The 20,811-nt window shown below is 39.7% G+C and overlaps 2 protein-coding genes across 2 annotated transcripts in view; both read right to left on the minus strand.

Moving 5' to 3' along the window:
• LOC107669761 (RILP-like protein 1) overlaps positions 1-3,435 on the minus strand; it is an 8,711-nt gene extending 5,276 nt beyond the window's left edge. The window contains exons 1-3 of the mRNA XM_016462144.1: positions 2,713-3,435; positions 1,807-1,930; positions 151-272 (exon numbers count right to left, since the gene is read on the minus strand). Of these exons, the coding sequence (XP_016317630.1) occupies positions 151-272; positions 1,807-1,930; positions 2,713-3,072 (606 nt within the window). The 5' untranslated portion in view covers positions 3,073-3,435. The remainder of the gene's footprint in view (positions 1-150; positions 273-1,806; positions 1,931-2,712) is intronic.
• A 2,463-nt stretch (positions 3,436-5,898) lies between these two features.
• Positions 5,899-19,039, minus strand: LOC107669735 (pre-mRNA-processing-splicing factor 8). Its single transcript, XM_016462109.1, has 42 exons — positions 18,936-19,039; positions 18,236-18,367; positions 17,980-18,148; positions 17,732-17,896; positions 17,212-17,430; positions 16,922-17,134; positions 16,720-16,845; positions 16,528-16,633; positions 16,249-16,439; positions 15,517-15,636; positions 15,123-15,432; positions 14,897-15,031; positions 14,651-14,780; positions 14,356-14,552; positions 14,054-14,260; positions 13,801-13,964; positions 13,583-13,709; positions 13,293-13,485; positions 12,644-12,831; positions 12,275-12,513; positions 12,021-12,167; positions 11,725-11,935; positions 11,525-11,641; positions 11,186-11,433; positions 10,895-11,074; positions 10,686-10,821; positions 10,399-10,568; positions 10,175-10,304; positions 9,935-10,081; positions 9,592-9,752; positions 9,248-9,439; positions 8,886-9,123; positions 8,656-8,784; positions 8,422-8,535; positions 8,140-8,313; positions 7,840-8,033; positions 7,495-7,734; positions 7,263-7,404; positions 7,019-7,159; positions 6,776-6,915; positions 6,462-6,664; positions 5,899-6,356 (listed from the first exon to the last, which is right to left on the minus strand). The coding sequence occupies exons 2-42, from the start codon at positions 18,354-18,356 to the stop codon at positions 6,202-6,204; spliced, it is 7,029 nt and encodes a 2,342-aa protein (XP_016317595.1). The 5' UTR covers positions 18,357-18,367; positions 18,936-19,039; the 3' UTR covers positions 5,899-6,201.
• Positions 19,040-20,811: the final 1,772 nt, after the last annotated feature.

Consider the following 20,811-nt stretch of genomic DNA (forward strand, 5'->3'; position numbering starts at 1 on the left):
GGTTCACTCCGTGATGTATTTTTAAGTTTGTTTTTTTTTTGCACATATAAGTTTGCTTTAATTTTAAGTGCAAGATTTAATGTCTCTCTAAAAATAGCCCACGGTTCAGATTCATTTGAGCAACTCAGTACAGTTATATCATACCCATACCGCTTCCACTTCCTTGGACATGCTGGAAATCTCCTGCCCTTTCGCTCTTAACTCATCACGTTGCTTATCCACCACTTCCTTCAGCTTGAGCATCACCTCTCGTTCCTGACGCTGTGTGCAGTCTAGAAAAAGGAAGCAAATGTATGGTCATATTTTAAAATAGTCTATGCAAACAATTTTCTAAGATGAGAATGACCAAATCTAACAGCATTCCTGACTACTGAGTTGACAGTAATAAATGAAAGAGAATAACCCCTCCCGTAAAAGAGATAAACCCAGCTTTATTCAGTCTGAAATATAACTCTCCGAAAATGAGAGCTCATATGCTCTGAGAAGCTGTATTTCTCTGATATATGGATAGAAATAACATCTTATTTGAGAGATCTCATGACTTTTTAAAGCACAAGCAATTACATTTTGAACTTTATACTGTACATAACAATGACAAGGAAAATTTATATAATTATAAAACCATTTAGGCCTTTGGATAAAAATGCATTGTATAGATCTTACTGTGAATGATTAATTTTTATTTTTATTTTATTTTATTTTAAACAAAATTATGATCTCATAATTTTTAAAGGGGTCATATGCGATTTCAAGTTTTCCTTTCTCTTTGGAGTGTTACAAGCTGTTCGTGAATAGATAAGATCCCTGAAGTTCCAAAGACTAAAGTCTCAAACCCAAAGAGATATTCTTTATCAAAGTTAAGACTCTGCCACACCCCCCTAAAACGGCTCGTTCTAACACATCCCCACATATCTACCTCCCTTTAATCACTGGATCTTTCAGTGAAAACGACAAACTTGTCTTTGGTGACATATGCCAGACTTCTCCATTTTATTCAGTAATATTAAATTTCAGACCTTTTTTAAAACCAGCTGCAAGCTCACATTCATCTGCCTTCATTTTTGAGTTCAACAACCACAATCAACAACTGATGCATAGAACCAAGTCCCACCCTACATTTTTTCCTTTTCAATAATCTGTAAAACTCAGATGTATGTATTTCATTCAAATTAGTGCTGTCAAACGATTAATCACATCCAAAATAAAGGTTTTTTGTTTTACATAATATATGTGTTTGTTTACTGTGTATATTTATTATGTATATATAAATACAAACACGTGCATGTATACATTTAAGAAAAATATGTTATGTTTATATAATAAATATATTTATATATGATATAAAATATAATAATATGAATATATAAATGTATATACATGTAAATATTTTCAAAATATATACTGTACGCGTGTGTATTTATACATACATAATAAATATATAAAGTACACAGACATATATTTTGTAAACAAAAACTTTTATTTTGGATGCAATTAATCATTTGACAGCACTAATTAAACTTTAATTATTTTTAATCATTCATATTGTAGAAACTTAATTTGCTGTAAAGTTGCTTTGCAACGATTTGTATCGTGAAAACCGCTATACAAATAAACTTGAATTGAACTTGAATTATTCCAATAGGCGTTTTTGTTTGTTTATTTGACCTTCTGAACTGAAAACATTATGGATTTCTTTTAGAAAGTGTATTTTGTTTATTATTAAAATGGAGATGGCAATTGCATTGATATTACATTTTGAATTAAATTAACAATTTCATGTGTTAATTAACCATCAGGTAATTTTACCTTCTTTGGAGTGTGTGCATTGTAAGCGGGCCAGAAGCTCCTGATTCTCTTTCTTGAGCTGTTGCACCTGGGACTGTAACACTTCTACGTTTACCTTCAGTTTCTTCTCCTTTTGATGCCAGTCCTTAAGGGGGGGAAATCAAAATAAGAATCTTTGCAAAACTCCTTTCAAACCACAAATACATTAAGTAAGACTTACCAGGTGTCACCCTGACCTTAGTTTCAAAAGCCTAACCAATTTAACAGGTCACTGGAGAACACAGTGGCTTGTAAATCATTAATGTATTCATGTAACTATGCAGGACAGAAAACCAGGCATCGTATTACTTTAGAAGATGTTTGACTTGGACATCTTGTTAGTAAATGAAATGAATAAATAATGATTTTGAAATTAATAATTCATTTGGGTTATTATTGTGTTCATTGTAGCTTGGTGTAGATTTGTAGACACGAATATTTGACTAACTTAACGCTTGTTAAAATGTTTTTTACGACTCGGTTAATCGGACTAAATGATTCAATGACTCATTCATAACACAAAATATGTAACTTGTTGCCATCCACTGGCGTAATTATTTAACCTGCTTAAGGGGTCATAGTCATAGAAATCAAGCTCAAAATCCCCACCACTAATGGATAGTACATGATGTTCTCCAAAATGACATTTATTGAGACCGGAAGTGCCCTCTACTGGCATTTCCTAGAATCGATCAACGTGTCACGATTCGAATCAAAAGTCCATCTGGATTAAAGGCGTTATCCTATATAGTGCAACTCTGTCCACACAACAGCTCCGTCCATGACATTAAAACACATTTGTTCGATAACATAATTATCAAGACATCTGAAACGCAGTTTAAAAAGCTTGCTACAGTAACAGTGTTGACATGTCGACCATGTTCTTACCCCACTCTCTGTAACGTTACTGTTGCTGGACTCGTCGCACTCCTTCACATGTCGTTTCTTCTGCTGCTGTATCTGTAACGTCTCAAACGCCTTCAATAGTTCCTCTTCCTTACATTTATGAGCTTGGTTTCTTGCCGCGAAGCTCTCCAGGAGCTCCAAAACTTTGACTATGTGAGACACCAGACCCTCCACACTCGACTTCCCATGGCTGTCGATGAGCTTCTCCACTTCTGCCCCCACCGCTTTAGCGATTTCATACACATCGTCCACTGTCATAGATGAAAACGTCCTCTCGAAACACGAATGTGTCTTGACGATATCGTTTTGGTTTTCCTCGACGGCTATCACGCAATTCTCCATAATGCACTTGACTTGAGATGAACTTGAATTTGAACAGCGACAATCGAAACTCCTCTTGACAGTCAAATCTAAACGTACGTTCAGAACGAACGCAGATCTTTTTTTGTTTCACTTTTAAACGCATGTATTTCGCTTCAGTTTGTTTTGTAACTACATCCTTTGTTGATATGCTCCAATAAACACGAATAAGCTATAAAACCGACGTGTCTATGCGGCGTAAAGAGTTGCATGTCATAATCTAAAGATGTACGCCCACGTCACTAACATTTGGATCAGTTATGGCCGTGCATGTTTGCATACATAGTATTCTTTTTATAAAAAGTAGCTGAACAGAGATACATCTATATGACAGCCCACAGTGCTTTTTTGCCATGGTTGTTCCCTCCTTTTCTGACCAATGCAACCGGAGAGCTTTAATATCTAGCACATATGGCAAGCTGTTTTAACATTCAAACTAACAAGTATCAGTTAGTACTTAATTTGACATTACTACTACTTTTTAGCAGTGGCGGCTCGTCGGGGGAGGCAGGAGAGGCACAGCTTCCCCATAATTTTGAGGTGAAAATGGGAGGAGGACGATTTAATGTTAATAAAATTCACAATTCATTTCAGTTCATGTCTCAGAATGTGTATTTGTTTGAGTGTGCCTCCTCTATTTTAAAACCCACGAGCCGCCACTGCTTTTTAGTCTGTTTCAGTTTCACATGTAACTACTCATTAAATACTAGTAGTTCCAATAACAACTAGTATCTGTTTGTGACACTATATCCTCATTATTACCAGTGAAAGTTCTTATTTTACTTTAGGTACAAGTGATTTTTGTAATTTCATATGTAATTAATAATAAAGACAACTAATAATCAATCAGTACTACTTTCATAGTAAAAAATAAAAATCTTAACTAGTAGTGAGATACTAAAAAATAAATAAAAAGTTAAATTGCAAGAATTTGGACACAGGCTACTGTCTACCAGGGTTGGGCAAGTTACTCTGAAAATGTAATCAAATTACTGATTACTCCTTTTAAAAGTAATCACGTTACTGTTCTGATTACTTTATTTCAAAAGTAATTAGTAATTAGTTACATTACTAGTTACGTTACTTTTTTCTCCATGAAATTTATGAAATCCCAGCATACACGCTCCCGATAAATATTTGTTATTTAAGCATCAACATTCACAGAACACTGTTATTTTGAACTAAAGCAAGCGACTGCTGCGTGCATGGTTTGGCATATAATCTCTAAAAGACATCTCAGTTCATCGCAATCTCACAAATCTCTGTTATAACACAATAAATATATGCATAATGAATCTTTCATAATGTCTACAATTCGTGTGTTATAATGAGAGGATTCGTGAGCACGCATTGCTCAATGCAGTGAACACGTGTTATAGCCTAAATAGAACGTCTGCTTACGCTTGCACCTGTTAAAGTTTATATTTTATATTAGTTCATGTTGCTTTTGTGCAATAGATGCATAACAATTCACACACACACACACACACACACACACACACACACACACACACGAGTGTCTACCCGCGCATCTTGTCCCGCGCCGCACTCTGTTGTGTCGGGTCTCGCGGGAGAGCAGGTCTCTAATCCACTGGCACTTGACTCGACAGTGCGTGTGCTACATCCTTTTTACAATCTCTAGATTATAAAACACTGTATTCTGTCAGCAATGTAACGTGGCAGCAACGTATAGAGACCTCGGCTTGTAACTATACTCTAATTACCATTTTTAAAATTATAACACGTTAAATTACTAAAAGTAATCAAATTACAGTAACGCGTTACTAAGTAATGTGTTACTGCCCAACACTGCTGTCTACATGGATAATGTCTAATGATCTGCTTCTATGAATCCTGAAATGGATACTAGAAATGACTGGGAGAATATTTAAGAAATTTAACTGTGAAATCTCGGCATCCGTTATTGCTCTCCTGTGCATGTTTACAAGGTCATAGGAATCAGAAGCGAAACTCCATTCAGATAATCCAACAGAAACAGAGCTGCTAGATAATGGCAATAAAGATAATGTACTTTGTTCTTTTCTGTCGTCAGTGGCACTGCATTTATGGATCTCAAAGCACATAAAAGGAATAGTTCACTCAAAAATATTTTTTTTTATAATTTATTACTCACCCTCATGTCGTTCCAAAACCATAAGACTTTCGCTCATCTTTGGAATACAAATTAAGATATTTTTGATGCAATCCCAGAGCTTTCTGAACCTGCATAGACAGCAATGCAACTACCGCATTCAAGGCCCAGAAAGGTAGCAAGAACATCATTAAAACAGCCCATGTGACATCACTGGTTACACCTTAATTTCATAAAGCTAGGAGAATACTTTTTGTGCACAAAAAAAAAACAAAAAACACTTTATTCAACATTTTTCTTTTCCGTGTCAAGACTTTAACGAGCAATCATGACAGTACCGTGACCAGAACCCGTTGTTTTTGCTGACAATGTTTTTGTGCATCATTAAGCATTAGTCACAATGTACTGCCATTTTAATGAATTTATCCAATTAGACACTTTAAGGAATAAATGTGAAAACAACTTGCCATATATGTTCAGGGCTGAGCTGCTCAGTGGACTGTAACATATGCATGCAGATTGGTTTGCTCTGAAGGCATAGTGTCCTTGCTCTTTAGATAGAACAGCTAATGTTCCTTCAGTGGACACACTAATGATTTAATCCATGAAACCAACAGAAATGACAATGAGATCAAGCTCAAATTCTTATAAAAGTGGCAATCTTTATTTAAACCCAAACTACAGTGTACATAACAGATGCACAACAAGCTACAGGATACAGACAAATTATTCTAGATTAATAAAAAACACAAAGTACTACAAACAATTACGAAAAAGGGTTCAGATTTTTAGATGAGAATTCATTCAGAAAGAAAGCACAAAATGTGCTTTCAGCAATGTGCATAATCAACTCAATGCCAGGGAATTATGATAAAGCAATAAACAGATGACATGCTTTGAGTTTCTAAGTATTTACATTACTGCAAACAGTATAGAGTGAGTCTTGGTGACAAAACATTACAAAAACATTGCTTTAGCCTGTTGGGTGTATTTACTGTATATGGTCACGGTTTGTACTATTATGCATACATATCTTCACGATCAGCATTGTAGATTTCACCCTCCTGCAGAGAAGCAAAGTTGAGGAAGTGAGATGGCCTGTGAACTTCATGGTAGAACTCTTTCGGGTTGGCCAACTGTAGGTCATATTTCATGTTGGGATCATGGCGAACACCTAGAATGAAAAGGGAGAGGTTAGAAAAGCACAATGTTGTATCTGCAATTTACAAAATGTGAAAAATCACTTCAAAATGTATCATTATTTAAAGGCTATGCTAACCCATGAAGTTGTAGTTCCAGGAGACTTGGCCAGGCACCATGAAGAAGCCAAGGAAACGGTCAGACAAAAGCATTTGGACTCTTTCGTAGTGAGAGGGCAAGTAACCTTTGGGGTTATTTCCCTTATCTGTGTTTTGTCGACCCCACTCATATCCACTGGGAGTCAGCTTGTAGGCCGTCAGCGTGCAGGAACCAGGGGTGAAACTAGATAAGAAAAACCCACAAATGCAACACTGAATACATGACACTGGCCAATCATTACACTCGGGGATGTTAAGAACGCAGCCACAGTGCATTAGTGTGCTAAAACTGTACCTGCAAGTAATAATGATAGTCTTCTCGCCATCCCAGGATGGGTTGTCAGCCATGACCTTTGCATGGGTGGTTACATCCTGAGGAGAGAGCTGGGGCGATTCATTGGGCTGTGTATGGATCCATCCAAGAGGCTCCATTTCCTATGAAATTCAAGAGGCATTCAATTGGATTGATACAACTGGGAAGACGTAGACTGCTGAATACACCAAACTACAGACATAAGCATGTGTGTAAACTGCTTACCTTCAAGTACTCGTGTTGTGGCAGCTGGTTGGGCAGGTGAACGGTCTGATGCGTACCCCACTGTGGCACCATCACGATGCAGCGGATTTCCTTTACCTGAGGGTTATCTGGAGGGCTGGTTCCATACAGATAACCTGCAATCTACAGGAAAAAAAATATAGATGCAAGCAAAATTCAGGTTTAGAATTCTACTAATGAAGAGGATTCACAAGAGAAAACATGTTAAGAAGCCAGTTATTCCAACCTGAGCACGCAGATCCGAGATGCAGATGAACTTTTTCAGAACGTTCTTGGGCAGGATGTAAGTGTAGCCAGTTTCTTTAATGTCATCCGATGACACATAGATGTGGTTAGTACGTAAGTGCAAGTTGGCAGCAGAGATCGCCCTGTGAGATCAGGAAGAGTGTTTAAAAACAAAGTCTAGCTGTGTTTTAACAACTATAAAAACGATGAGTGACAGGGAAAACTTTCCACACCTAACTCTCCATTCAGTTTTGGAAGAGAAGGTCTGCGTCTCGTAGTTGCTTGTGGTGGAGGTGATAATCTCATCTCCGTGTTTGTTGACAGTGCGAGTTTGTGTGGCTGTTAGCTGAGACTGCTCCTTGGTCTGCTTCTCGATCTCAGCGATCTGCTGTCTCTGCTGTGATGGAGCGGAGATCTCCATACCCAGGATGATGTCCCTGATTTCAGACTGGGTCAAAGATGCCACATTCACACTGTGGAGAAGTAAACAAAATTAACATCTGAAAAGAAGACCATTTCACATCTATACGCATTTTCCATATGCACTCACAAGTCAGCATTTATTATCTAGTACTCACTTGTTCTTCTTGCCATAGTCAGCCAGGATGAGATCTTTGAGTTGCACCTCCACTTTGATCCACTCTTCATCAGTCAGTGTGGGCCAGATGTGGTGAGGCTCAGTGATTGTGGTTTTATCGGGCTTCAGGATAACTTTAGCACGATCATTGTTGACGTGAAGTGCTCTCAGGATTAAGATCAAACGAGAGAATGCCTAGGCAACAAAAACATACTAGCTTTAGACATCGTAGTAATGACCAGTGTAAGAAGCTACTAATAATTTCAGCAGGTCAAAACTATAGGATAAGAGCTAGATTTACAGTGTAAGAGGAGATGGTCTTCAGCCAGTCGTCATACAGATTGAACAGGACCATCTGAGGCTCTGTGGCCTTCAGAATGAGGTCTCCAAACTTCTCCACTTTCAGACAGGCCTGGAAGGGCAGCTGGAGCTCAGAGCCCTTGATTACAATGTTGGGGAAGTCCAGCAAGTGTACCTGAGTGAAAACAGACAGCTGTTAACCTAAAAGTTAACATTTTAAATAACTTTCCAGTGCTATAACACATCTACTTTGCCTTTAACAGTTTAAATGGGCATTTCTAACCTCAAGAGGATCCAACATGCCCTTCCTGGTCACAATAATCTGCTTGGGCTGCTCTTCAACAGGCAGCGATCGGATCAGGGCAGCCACTTCTTCAGCAGTTTTCCACTTAGCCAGCTACAAACACACAAATGCAAAATGTATAACTCCGTAAACTGAGCCACATGAGTGATTGCGTTGTGCAGACCACAGTAACCTCATGGAGACACAATACAGAGCACAGAGTGACAGACTTACCTGTCCAAGACGCTTTTGTCCTGCCCATACAGATGTGTGAATGATTTTCAGGAAAAGCTGTCCAGTTCTGGGGTTGAAGATGAAAATGGCACCATTGATTGGTTTTGTGGTCAAGTTACCTTCAAAGGTCTAAAACGGGAAATGAAGGATTAAAATATCTGGCACACAACCTATAGAGAAAACAATATGAACACCAAAAGGGACATCTTCATGATGTTAAATTCACTTGCCTTGTGGATGGTGACTCTATACACATTGGTGTCATCCACAAACCAGATGATCTGGTTGGAGAAGAGTTCTCCGTAGTTCTGGGAAGACAGGTAAGGCTCAGTGGGCTCTGAAGAGTAGAGTTGCAGACCCTTGCGGATTCGCTCTCTCAGCACATACAGAGCTGGGTTGGCCTTCATTATCTTCGCCATGGCCTGTTGGATCAGGGGCTTGCCCCCAGGGAACCAGTTACCATAAGCACTGTAGAGAGAGAAAGAAGCAAATCATAAATACTTGCTGCTCTGTCGCTGTTTTTGGGATGTGTAACCAAGTTGTACTTGACTGTGATATAAATCGCCTACACAATATGCTATAAAATACTGACCTGTGAAGGTTGTAGGCCAGATCAATGGCAATCAGTACTCCAGTTGGTGATGGGTAAATACTCATGTTGTCAGTGGTGTAGTCCAAGAACTTGGCCCTGGCGTATCGCTCAATGTCATGGGAGTCGTAGTCACCCCATCTGAGCTGAATGTCAATCCAGTACTTCTGTGTGGTGGTGCTGTCCATAACATCCCTATAGAAAGAATCATAAAAAAGCTTAAGCACACAACACAACTATGACATTTTCGATATGGATTTTACATGTGTGCATTATGTGTGACATGTTTTCATCTTCCTTCTGATATATTAGAAGTCAATGTATTCATTAATATCAATCAGACATACTTGGAGTCTGCTAGAAGTGAGGGGCGAGAGACGTTCCACTTGTAGGAGGCAAACAACAGAATGTCAGCACAGGAGGAATTCATTTTGTAAGACTTCCTGGGATGGATTGTCTCTTTCTGGACAGTCTCGATCTCCAAAGCATCCAGCTCTTGGTCAAACACCTACACAGAGCAAACAAAGGTTTACTGATTGCACTCTTCTAAATAAGCCAATTGTTAGTAACAGTTCATCTTAAAGTGTGAAACCACACAAACAGTTTATACAGAACAGTCCTGTTAAATAAGCATGAGTATTATTCAATGCATAATATCCTGACCCATTTAAAGGAAGCACATCTTTTTACCTGACAGAGATCCATGACAACGCTCTCATGAATCTTCTGCCACAAGTGAGCTCTGAAGATCTGGATCAGAGAGATCTTGAGAGTTGGGATTTTACCATGCATGAAGATTCCAGTGAGGTCCAACTGCACTTGGAAACCCACATATACCTACCAGAACATCAAAAGAATGAGTGAGTCTCAAAAAACGAGGGGTGAGGAAAAAATGCTCTGTCTAATTGCAACAGCTTTTCATAGACATACATTGGCTCTGTTGATTGTAGGAGACCACCACAAGGTGAATCGTCGATTAGGAATCTGGTTCAGACCAGATCTCTGAGCATTGGTGAGTTTCTTCCATTTCATGGACTCTTCGAAACCACTGGCCTTCTCCCTATAAGAGATCAAAATTATGAGTTATTGAATCTTAAAAACAACATCAAAAATGTAGTTATCTATACGGGATGTGTCAACATAAAAGGTCCTACCAAAAGAGACCCTCCCAGGTGGGGAAGTAGGTTCCCTTGAAAAGCGTATGCTCAAGAATGCCTTCCACGCCTCCAAGTGCCTGGATCATGTCAGTACGGTAGTTGTTTAAATTCCACAATTTCCCATCATGTCTCTGGTGAGTCCACCAGAATGGATTTTGCTTCAACACCTGAAAACACAATCAAAAACCTTTATTTAAAAAAAAAAACAACCAAAATAAATCTAAGTGATGTCTGGTACTGCGTTTGGCATGCAATTCATGTTTCCCAGAAGGAAAGACTTTTACCTGGTACTGCTTGAAGTCTGTTCTGACTCTCCAGCCCTTGTCATAAGCCAGAGTGTGTCTGTCCTTCTGGAAGAGTGTGTTGATACGTGGAATACCTCTGTCCCAGGAGTCCTCCAGATCCTCCAGTGTCAAACGTCTGAAGAGTAACAAAATCATTTTAATAAGAATGAACCCATCAACTTAACTAGGTTTGGTTAAGAGGACAGTACCTGTTCTGAGCAATGGCTTCTTGTCGTTTGAGGGCGTATTCGGCCCAAACTCTCTGGGAGTCAATGAACTCGCTCTCCCATGGCTGGATGTAGCGGTACAGATTAGGAATCAACTGATCCTCCTCATGACTCATACCGGAGCGGAAATGAGTGATGCCCACATCAGTCTGTTTGGACCACCTGAGCAAACACAGAAGAACTTTAAATCAATCGCCTGCATCCGTGGATGCTTATTAATTTCCATGAAGTTGCTAATAAGGGAAACAGTAAGAAAAAATGCAAATAACTTACCTAAGGTCAGACTGTGGAATCAGTACGTGTCCCATGGAAAGCATTCCCAGTCCTCCCAACTCCTTAGGAGTGTAAAACACCACAGGAGGGAAACGACTAGGCATTTTGGAGTTCAATCCAATCTTGATACGGGTTTGAATCTTATTCTCACACTTCACCAGCAGGTCTAAAAGCTCTTGAGTGTTGACCACAGCTTCACGGAAGTATGTCATCAGACCAATCAGAGCAGTGTTCCACTTGTTCACAATCTGAGAAGAGCAACATTATGTAAAACCATGTGTAAAATGGGAAATACAAGTTTGCTGTGGCTGTTTTGATGCTAAGGTTCAGGGCTCATACCTTGGTGAAGGTGGTGGACCCAGAAGCCATCAGAATCTGTCGCACTCTGTTGTGGAACCTCTGCATGGACTCATCATCTACACGCAGGAAACACTGTGCTGTCCTTTCCTTTGTTACCTAAAAATCAACACACATCTATCCACCATCCTTTCTGACATTGCCAACAGTTATTTTTTTCAGTAGTCTGTTATTCTGCTTACTTCATTCTGCAAATTCCACACTCCATCTTTGTGCGTAAACTCCTCATAACTAGTGCGGCACTTGGGGAGGATACGACACTCAAAGCCACACATGTTGAAGAGTAGGTTGGGGTTGTCCTTGCTATACACAGACACAAAGCTGTTCTCCCACTGAATTGTGGTCACAGAACGAGGCAGGCGATTCTTGATGTCCCAAAACACAGCACGGCCCCTGTTGTGATAAGGAAATCAATCATTCCATATGCATTTTTCTCTTCATTAAGAGGTTCAGAAAGACAAAAGTCTAGAGCACTTACAAGTTCACATCATGTTTCATCAGTCTCATCCTAGCATCTCGGGGCCAGCATTTCTTATTGTTGTAGCCAACAATGTTCTCATTGTTGGGGTCTGGGTGCTCTGTCAAGTACCTCTGGATCAGATCTCTTGCCTCATCAGCAGAGAACCTATACACAGCAAAAACACAAGTTCATAAAACTTGTACAACAGCAACGTTTGGAAATAAATCTCAATACTTCACAACAGGAAGACTTTTTTTATCTGCACTACTAACCTGAAAAAGATGTGAATGCGGTCTATGTATCTGCAGTATAGACGTATAGGATGGGCACTCTCAGTGGCCATGTCCTGGAAGCTGAGGAAGTCATTGGGCATCTGAGGCGGTCCAGCCATCTCACTGGCTCTGTGCAGACCCAGCACCAGCAGGTCCATCACCAGCCCATAGTAGTGCACAATGAAAGAGGCAAACTGCAGGCCGCGGATGATACCATACGAGTTTGTGTGGTTCATGTCCTGTTAAGAGAAAATACAGATATCTAAAATCAAACAGAGCAATGAAAGGAAATTTCTAATATGACTTCTCAAAAGCATTAAGAGAGAAATATGAATTTTTCAAACTGTATTACACATGCAATAAACAGACCTTATAGTTAATGACAACGTTGTTTTTGGCCGTCATGTAATCGGCAATGTTGTGATCAACAATGAGACGTAGAAGCCTGTTCAGCAGTGTCAAGTCAATCTTCTCATACATCTTCTCATAGCGAGACTCCAGCATGACGTTGCATTCGCCTTCTGCCGTCTCCCACACATCCTGCAGGTTGTTGATTCCTAGAAGACAATTAAAAATTAGCAATATAATTAGACACTGTAGCGTTGTCAAAAGTACCAACTTTGGTAACAGTCGGTACTGAAATTTAAAAAATGTGACGATACCAGTATTTCCGAAAACATTTTGAGCGGATTCTTAAACACCTATGATTGGCCATTGTGTTCATGCGCTCAACAGTTATGTCTGTGATTGGCTACAATGATCATCGCTTCACGCTCTTCACCGAGGGCTTACACAGATACACACGGGAGCATTTGAAAGCCACGTCTATCAGCGGATCCCTAATATATCTGCTCATAGACAGATCCTGATAGATGCAGCTTTAAAACGCTCCCATTTTTTTTATTTCAGTAACGACTTTTGACAACACTGTAATACTCTATTATAGCCTTGTATGCATTTCAGCTTTATATTGGCCACCCTGCTTTCACAGATATCACCCATCAAAAATCTCTCTCACCTTGGCACCATTTGTACACCAGTAGTGGAGGCGGCTCTGTATCAGCTGGTTTAATCCAGGGTGGAAAAAGTCTGCGCTTGTCTGCTTCGTACCAGAGGTACTGATCCAGGTATGCGTCGGTAATCTTTTCCAGAGGCTCAACATCATAAACCGGCACCAAGTGACTGTAAAGGTCCATGAACTCGATGCCCACCTAGAGAGAAAAAGAACCACTTTAGACGCAGGCTAGGACCAATAACGGGCGAACTCTTGTTGTAATATGAAGTATGCTAAAATGAATGTGTGCAAACCTCTTTGAACGCTCTCTGAGTGAGGAGGTGACGTTTGATTCTGGACAGAGCCTCATGAGGGTTGTCATAGGCCTGCTCAATCAGACCCAACTCCTCACGCTGTGACTGGTTCAGCCTCGACTTCACACTAGATAAAAGAAAGCAAAGTCAGAAAAGATCCAAACATCTAGACAAAACCAGTGCATCCACTCAGCTTGCTTTTATGGGACTGGCCTGACCTGTAAGCCTCCTTGAGTCTCTCCAAAGCCAGGATGAGCAGCTTAGTGTCATGTTTGTAAGACAGAGGAGGGAAGGGGATCGGAGAGAAACGACGACTCTCCAACCAGTGCACTGTGGTGGTGTAGATGGCCACGGCCTCCTCAGCTGTGATGTAAGGTCCATCCTATGAGATAAAAAAACATCACTCTTCGTGTTCTTTATCAGTAACAGCAGCCTGTTCAAAGACATTTTATGTTACCCAAAAAAACATACCTTCAGGTAATTGTGCTGTCTCTCCTGCTCCGCCTTTAGATAGAGTCGAGTGAGACGTCCCAGGTTCTTCTTGCACACAGTCTTATCCACAGTGGCTCCTCTTCTGATTCTCTCACGGTTGTAGTGGGCTGTGTTGGTCCACCAGTCAGCTTTGGCCTTCACGTAGCGGAGAATCATGTTCTCAATGGGGGTTGGAAGCCCAGGAACCTGAAAAAAATAAGTCATAAAAACCCCTTAATGATAAACTCCCAAATTGAATCATATACCATTAGTAGGTAGCAAAAAACTTTGAACAAATGTACCTTCCAAGGGATGTTGGCCTTCCAGCATCTCCATGACTCGCTGAGATGCTGCAAGATGGTTCTGGCCTTGTTCTGCTTGATACCCTCAGGCATCATATCCAGGATGTCATGCATCACAGCAGCTCTCAGCTCCAGATCAAAGTGAGATTCCACACGCTGTTTGGTCACAGTCTTTGCAACACCCTTGGAGTGTCGACCTAAACAGAATTACACAATGAATTAGTATTTGTTATCCTTGAAAATGTTACTACATCTTTCTACATGCTTTTTACATATTTATAAAAGCTCAGTTTACCCTCAAACTGCCTGGCCAGAAGATTGCCAAGCCACCGCTCCAGAAGAGGAGTGATTCCTCTCATGAAGAACAGCCAGACTCTCCATCCTGGAGCCCAGAACCCACAGCCTGGACCTTTTCCGACTGGGCCCTATAAAAACAGGTCACTTTAGATGCAAGGCATAGCATCAATTCACCAAAGCCCAATCACAGGCAAATAATTTACTTCACAAAATGATGTATTTGGTTGAACTGAGTGTTACTCACTGTGTTGAAGCGGTAGTAGATGAGATGCTTCAGATCTTTGCACATTCTGATCTGCCTCATGAGCTTGTACTTGTAGCGGTACATGCCAGTCAATTGACCGACATGGGCGAAGATGTACTGCAGTCCATCTGACAGCTACAAGGTAAATAAAAGACTTTAGTGAAGACTTTAATGAAACGATAACAATTAGCTACATAGAAACTGCATTCATTATGGTATTTTATACCTGGAAAGCGTCAACATTTCCAAGCCTGTACTGCACATGGCTGTCCACCACAAGCTTGCTCAAACGCAGAACCTCACGGCACAAGTGGAACGCATTCCCGAATCTGGACTTCTTACGTTCCTTTGTGGTGAGGGTTTTCACAGGCTTCAAGTTGAAGTTGTAGTCCAAGTGCAGGTAATTGAGGTTCTTTCTGTGAATCAGCAGGTTCAGCATGTTGTAGCCCTGCCGGCACACCTGTAGACCGACTTCTACCCAATCCAGCTTTGTGGACTGGAAGAATTTGGTGGCCTTGAAAGAGCGGAACAGGTATCTAAAGAAGATAAAAGGGAAATACAACCATTATTAAATGCATCAACATTTTTCAATGGAACAAGCTCTGGAATAGCATTCTCACCTCTTTTTCTGTGCTTTAGGTGGTCTGTGTTTTAGAGCATTCAGCACGTAGTACTTCAGGAGCTTCTGGTAAGACACACGTACCTTCACAGGCTGGCCCGCAGGACAATGCTCACGATACCTAAAGGTGTTTGGACAAACAAGAGCCTCTATTCAGAAATTATAGTCTTGTATGGTCTCTTAATATTTGAAAGTGAAAAGTGAAAGTGAAGTGAGGCCAAGTATGGTGACCCATACTCGGGGTCACCATACACACACTTGGACTTGGTCTCACCTCAGTCGTGATATTGAAGGTGGAGAGAGTGCTGGTTATTCACTCCCCCCACCGACAATTCCTGCCGGACCTGAGACTCGAACCCGCACCCTTCGGGTTACAAGTCCGACTCTCTATCCATTAGGCCACGACTGCCCAATATTTAAACAAACCCTACATGTGTACAAAATGCGTTTTTGAGGTTAAAAATATGAGATGCACGGCAGCAAATTGTGGGAAAAAAACAAGCCCTAGAAATGCTTTTTTTTTTTTTAAAGTTCAGCTTAAATGAAGTTTTTAAAATGCCAAGTTATGTGAGATGCTGCAAAAAATGCAAAACGTGAGTGCAATGCTCAAAGACGTCCCTCAAGAGCATATTTACATAGATAAATGCAAAAGCAGCACAGCAGATTGTAAAAATGTGTTCTTTGAGAACGGCCCCTTTTGGTGTGCAAATAAAGAATACCATTCAATACGAACCAGTTTTTGATGAGAGGCACATCAATGGCTCGTCTGGTTCTTCCTGAGCGAAGATTAAATGGACGAGGTGCCCACAACAGCGCAATTCCATTGGCTGTGTTGTCAGTATAGAGAGGCGTCTCCTTCAGTAATGGCTCAACATACTCAGGCAGTTCAAACTCCTCATCATCATCTGGCAGTGGCTCTTGGCTCTATGGAGAAAACAGAAGCTTGCAATTAATGTGAGAAGAAATCGGGAAACTTACAAGCACAGTTTAATTAAACAGTTGAACTTCTAACCTTGACGGAGTGCCTATGAGAGATGGGGTTGATCAGAGGGTCAAAGTAGAAGGCGGGCAGATCAGGATCCTCAGTCTTGATGAACACCACGTTTGGTGTGTGGTACCTGCACGGACAATCACAAATCATAAGTTCAGCAAAACGAAAATTTGTGTAGAATGATAAAACTGTAGGCATGATGAAGTTTCATACCAGGTGAGATGCACATGATGTGGCAGGTTGTTGTATAGGTAAGGGAATGCAATTTTGTATTCTGTCCTGATTGGCTGTCTGATGATGATCTTGTTGATGTCGTTGAACTCATTCCAGTCTTCATCCCTAAAAACAAACCAAGTTAGACTTCTGGAGAAAATAAAACGTAATGGTCAATTATGCTACAGAACATGGTACATACTGGAGGTTAATGTCTCTGACAAGAGGCTCAAATTTGGGTCCCCCTGGAATGGCCATGTTCAACGCTTTAGAGGTGAAGAAAGCCTTCAAGTCGAACAAGTAGAAGTAGTTTTTATCCACCAAGTCTGTAAGCAACTGATTAGCCAATCGATACAGAGTAGACATCATTGGTAAAGTGAATTGCCAGCGTCTGTATGTGGTCCCGTTCACATATCTGTGGAAGGAAAAGATAAATCATGAACAAAAGAAACAAGAAACCATATTTTTTTTACAACCGTCATAAACACTCACTTTGTGGTATCTTTCAGAGGTTGATGCTCATATAACCATTCTGCCACAGAGGAGTCCTCCTCAGGGTCCAGCTCCATCTGGATAGCCTCCAGAGGCTCAACATCCAGGATGTTGTCCGCATAATCCAATGGAGGCTCTTCATCATCAAATGGGGGGAAACGCATTCGCTTAAAGTGCCGTCTGTCTCGCTTCTCACGACGCATCATGATCCACATCGTGCTGGAAAAAAAAAAGTTTTCTGTAATTATTACAGCCATACAGATATATAATTTTTCTGCAAAAAAACAAACAAACAAATATGGAGCTTTCAAAACAGCATCAGAAAAAAAGACAATTTTACAGAGTTTGTAATTATTGCAGCCATACAAATATATAAAACAATTTTTGTGCAGCCCTGCAAACAAGCAAATCTGGAGCTTTCAAAACGGCATCACATTTATCAGAAAAAAAATTTTTTTCACAAAATGTAGAGCCCGAAAGTTTCAATCTCTGCTCTGAAAGTCATGTCATCATCACCTACCCCCACTGAGAAATGTACACCGGCTCAATCACCCATGGGATTTCATTTACAAAGGAAATGGCACCAGTAATGTGGTAGAGCACAGGAACATCTCTGATCTGCTCCCAGGGCATGGGCATATTCTCCAGCAGTTTGAGCACTGCATGGGGCATATATTTCAAGGCTCTGCAAACAAAAAGCAACATATACTTTTAATACTGAACATACATAAATATCAGTTGCCTAGTCAATAACACAAATGTTCTTACCCAAGGTAGACCCTCTTGTCATGCCGAAATTTTCTGTTCGTCATGTCACCATGATCCCTGATGATTTTGCGCACATGCTCAGGTGGCATGTCCTCTTTCTGAGCATCCACAAAGCCAAATTTCCTCTTCTCCGAGTAGCGTTTGGCCTGAAGCTGCTGCCATTTCCGAGCTACAGCAAAAAAAAAAAAATCACGTCACTAAACAATCAGAGTACACAAAGCAAACACTAAGTCCATGATCAACCATGTAAACACACCTTTCTCTTGCAGTTTCTCCTCAGTCATGTAATCTGGTACTGGAGCAACAGCAGGAGGAGGTGGAGGAACACCTGGAGGCATTGTTACAGGCACACCTCTGTAGGGGAATGCAGCTGCCATGGCAGCGTGTACTGCAAGGAAAACAGTAAAGCACAAAATATGAGATCAAACTGCAAAGCATGAGAACTGAAACACGTTTAAGACTATAATTAAATTGAACACTCCACTACGAGGTCATTCAAAGAACCACAATGTGGACTAAGTGAGATCTAAAAGCCAAATCTGTAGGAAATAAAAGGAAATCCGAATTAAAACGCTAATATTTGAGCAAACCGTTATATATCTAAACCACAACAATGAACTTCACTGACTAACTTGGCTATCGCGCCTGAATTCTGAGTTTCCTATCGTACCGAAACTAGCAAGCCACTTTTTATTCATTAAAGACACCATATAAACCCTAAGTAATAGATACATATTTTGAAGGTCAAACTAATATTCGAACATTTATGATATGGATATATGCAGCAGTTTTTACGGTTTTAATAAAGCAGGGGTTAGCATGTTAGCTTAGCTTACTACATATTATACAACAAGCAAACTGTTTCCGCAAACTAGCATTACCAAGAAAACTGTGATACTTATTTTAAAATAAACAAATAAAAGCTTTACGTTCTCGCATAGAACAATAAAACTTACTATATTAAAAGCAGTTTCTCGCCAGTGAATGTAGTTGTGTGCTGGGTTTGTGCTCAGCGGAATGGCGTACCATGCACGTTGTGCGTATGGTCTTGCGATTCACGAACATGTATTACGTATCTGGAGGACTCCGCTTCAACGGAAATTATGTGTTTTACGACAACAAACGTAAGAAAATACGTAGGGCCAAACTTCCGGATGCGACACCGGATATACATTAAAAAAATTCATTTGTCCTTGTGAAACTCGTTGTATTCTTTTCATTTGTATTCTGTTTAATATTGTTCCATGACTATTTTATTGAATGAATAGAGAAAAAATTCAGGAGAAAGAGAGACTATGTTCATAACCAGAGACGAGATACAAACAAAGATAAAGCAAATCAAGCTGTTTAGTGCAGTAGAATTTACTCGTCGCAAATTGAGTCATTAGCGAATACAATTTGAAACATTTTTGTATTAAAGCCATTTTACTGAATTTTAAGTTATAAATTGGTAAAATAGATTAAATATGTGTTGATGTTTTTAAAATGTATTAAACAAGTGTAACAAATTATGCGAAAATTACACACATTTTATTTTTTTATATTGAGATATTATAAATGTATCACATAATATGTGTTATAAACCGTTACATGGGCAGGATATATTATTGTGTAATTAATTTATTGCTATTTTTCACCACTTTAGGACTAATTTTTTTTTTTTGTAACTTGACTCTAAACCTGGTATCTTAAGTATTTTTCTCAGAAATACTATCCCTTCCCCCAGACTTTTAAATGTTTATATCCTTTCTAAAGTATCTGATTTGAAAAGTTATATAAAATAATGCAGTTTCAAAATGCAGAAACAAGTGGTAAACAGGTCTAATAAACCTAAACATTTACATTTAAAGGCCCACATAAAATTAATGCTTTTGAAGTTTAAAATACATTTAAAAAAATCTAATTGTAAGGAATCATATGGAATAACAATTTCATTAAATGCATTACACATGCATTATACATTATTTTAGAACTGTAGACGTAACATAACGCGCCCAGCAGGTGGTGATGTTGTGTATATTGATATCAACAACCATGCATCCATTCAATCACACTAAAAGCTACTCGTTTAATCCCTGCTGCTTGCAAATAAATTAATTCATTTTTAATAATAAAATGTAATAAAATAATAAAACCTTGGCCACTTTTTAAGAGAATGGACGAGAGAAAAATACATTGAGAGAGTTGTAACTATTCATTTTGTTGCTCACATTTACTGTACAAGTCACAAGACAAACTACAACTTTTAAGAAGAATACTACAGACTTGAGAAATACTGCATGTAAAGTTGCAAAAGAATAAGAGTAAGACAGAGGAAATAGGATGCCACTGAAATATGTGATGCTTCCTTTTCCTCTAAAATAGCCTAGTTGTTGCCAGTAACATTCAAGAGAGCTATTCTACATGTCCTCTTACATAACTCTTGCAGTACTGTTTACCAGGTTAAAACAGCTATAGTTATCCATTATCTTTGCCCTGCCTTTCACCCATTCTCACCTACCACACCTCAAATGATCCCACGATTTCCCTCTTTTACAAACAGGATATCATTACCCCAGTATTCAGAGTCTTGTTGTCTAAACCGACCGCCTGCAGTTCAAGTTTTTAGTGGAGATCTTTCATTCAGTCTGTCATTTCTCTTTGCTCTTATGCTGACCATCTGTTGTTTTTAGTGATCACAGCACGCTTTATGCAGGCAAGACAACTAAAGTCATTAAACTGTCATCATAAAAAGTCAGTTTTATGTAACCCACTAAATGCTATGCTGACAGAGATCTGTGTCTTTACCCAAATTTAGATCATACTGTGCTCTGGGATGCCAAGGCCACTCTT

Source organism: Sinocyclocheilus anshuiensis, unplaced genomic scaffold, assembly GCF_001515605.1.
Source record: "Sinocyclocheilus anshuiensis isolate Anshui unplaced genomic scaffold, SAMN03320099.WGS_v1.1 scaffold684, whole genome shotgun sequence".
NCBI classification, from domain to species: domain Eukaryota; kingdom Metazoa; phylum Chordata; class Actinopteri; order Cypriniformes; family Cyprinidae; genus Sinocyclocheilus; species Sinocyclocheilus anshuiensis.

Coding starts and splice junctions, on each gene's coding strand:
- LOC107669735 (XM_016462109.1), bottom strand. CDS start 18,356: ATGGCAGCTGCATTCCCCTACAGAGGTGTGCCTGTAACAATGCCTCCA. Junction 15,032..15,122: donor GAAATGTTGACGCTTTCCAG/GTATAAAATACC, acceptor TTTACCTTGTAG/CTGTCAGATGGACTGCAGTA. Junction 13,486..13,582: donor CTCAGAGAGCGTTCAAAGAG/GTTTGCACACAT, acceptor TTTTCTCTCTAG/GTGGGCATCGAGTTCATGGA.